Source organism: Dermacentor variabilis, chromosome 4, assembly GCF_050947875.1.
Source record: "Dermacentor variabilis isolate Ectoservices chromosome 4, ASM5094787v1, whole genome shotgun sequence".
In the NCBI taxonomy this organism is placed as follows: Eukaryota; Metazoa; Arthropoda; class Arachnida; order Ixodida; family Ixodidae; genus Dermacentor; species Dermacentor variabilis.
The window spans coordinates 177,017,297-177,018,859 of NC_134571.1; the positions used below are offsets into that span (position 1 = coordinate 177,017,297).

A 1,563-nucleotide genomic window follows, 5' to 3' on the forward strand; every position below is an offset into this window, starting at 1 on the left:
CGAAAACATCAAGAGGAAGATTGGCACAGCCCACATAACGGACTGGGACGCCTTTCGGAAGAGTAGTAAACACATGAAGGGGGAAATTACTTCAATAGAAGAATGGTGCCAACAGCTACAGCAACTACAAAAACAATACACGCAAGAAATAGACAGAATGGAAGAAACACCGGAAGTGGACCTGCGGGTACTCAAGCTATGGGAGGCGAGACGCGGGCTCACCAAGAGATGGAAAAACAGAGGCTAAATAAGAAGCTAAAGAAGAAGATTGCTGAAGTCACCCAGAAGGCAGAGGAATGCGCAGCGCAATTGGCAAGACAAGGCTGGCAGCAGTTTAGCAGCTCTGTAAACGGCACGCTCAGCACAGCCAAAACGTGGCGAATACTCAAGGCACTCATGTATCCAACCAAAACCAAATCTGCGAGCAACAAGGCACTTCAAAAGCTAGTCCACCAATATGAGGGACAAGAAGACGAATTATTAGAGGAATACTGCATCAAATGTTATCGCCGGGACAAGCCACAAGAATACGAAGGGGACTACCAGGGAACGGAGAACCCGGAACTCGACAAGCCAGTTACAAGAGAAGAGGTGTATGCAGCCATCAGACCAGTCACCAAAACAAAAACACGGCAGCAGGAGCCGACAGATCTGAGAACTCCTTGATCCGCAACCTCGGCGATGAAGCGGTGGCCCAACTCACGGACTACCTCAATATGCAGTGGGAAGGGGGCACGGTACCAAAAGAATGGAAGCACGCGGAAGTGGTCATGATACCCAAACCCGGAAAGAAGCTACAGGTAGAAAACTTGCGGCCCATCTCGCCAACCTCGTGTCTCGGCAAGCTTTACCAAAGAGTGGTCACCAGAAGAATACAGCGACACCTAGAAGACAACGAACTGTACCCCAACAAAATGTTTGCTTCCTGGTGAACCTGTCAACACAGGATGTCTTTCTACAAATAAAGGAAGAGATCCTGAAGATCCCCAAAGCAGGCGAAAACATCATCATAACCCCAGACCTTAAAGGGGCTTTTGACAATGTCAGCCACGGAGCCATCATGGAAGGGCTAAACAAGGCCAGCGGCGGCAAGAGAGTCCACGATTACGTGCGGGCATTCTTGTCAAAGCGCACGGCGACAGTAGGACTCGGAACTCCGCGGAGTGATACCTTTGACGCGCCTAACAAGGGTACCCCGCAGGGCTCGGTCATTTCGCCAATTCTCTTTAACATCGTGATGATCGGGCTAGCCCAGAAACTGAACGAGATCGAGGGCATCCAGCACGCGATGTATGCGGATGACATTACGGTCTGGGTAAATCAGTGATCATTGTGCCAAAAAGAAGAAAAGCTTCAACAGGCGGCAAGATTCGTCGAACAATTCGTCAGGCAGAGAGGCCTCGCGTGCTGAACCGAGAAATCAGAAATTCTGAGAATTGGGAGGAACACAACCAAGGAAAAGATAGAAGTGTATCTGGAAGGTCAAGTCATACCAGAGAAGGACATAATACGCATACTCGGCATGTGGATCCAGAGCAGAAAACGCTGCGGACACAGGCTAGG

General features: G+C 49.8%; 1 protein-coding gene across 1 annotated transcript; it reads left to right on the forward strand.

Annotated features, from left to right (window-relative positions):
- The first annotated feature begins 716 nt into the window (after positions 1-716).
- LOC142578437 (putative nicotine oxidoreductase) lies at positions 717-1,327 on the forward strand. Its single transcript, XM_075687822.1, has 2 exons — positions 717-800; positions 947-1,327. Exons 1-2 carry the CDS (start codon positions 717-719, stop codon positions 1,325-1,327), a joined length of 465 nt encoding a protein of 154 aa, XP_075543937.1.
- The last annotated feature ends 236 nt before the right edge of the window (positions 1,328-1,563 follow it).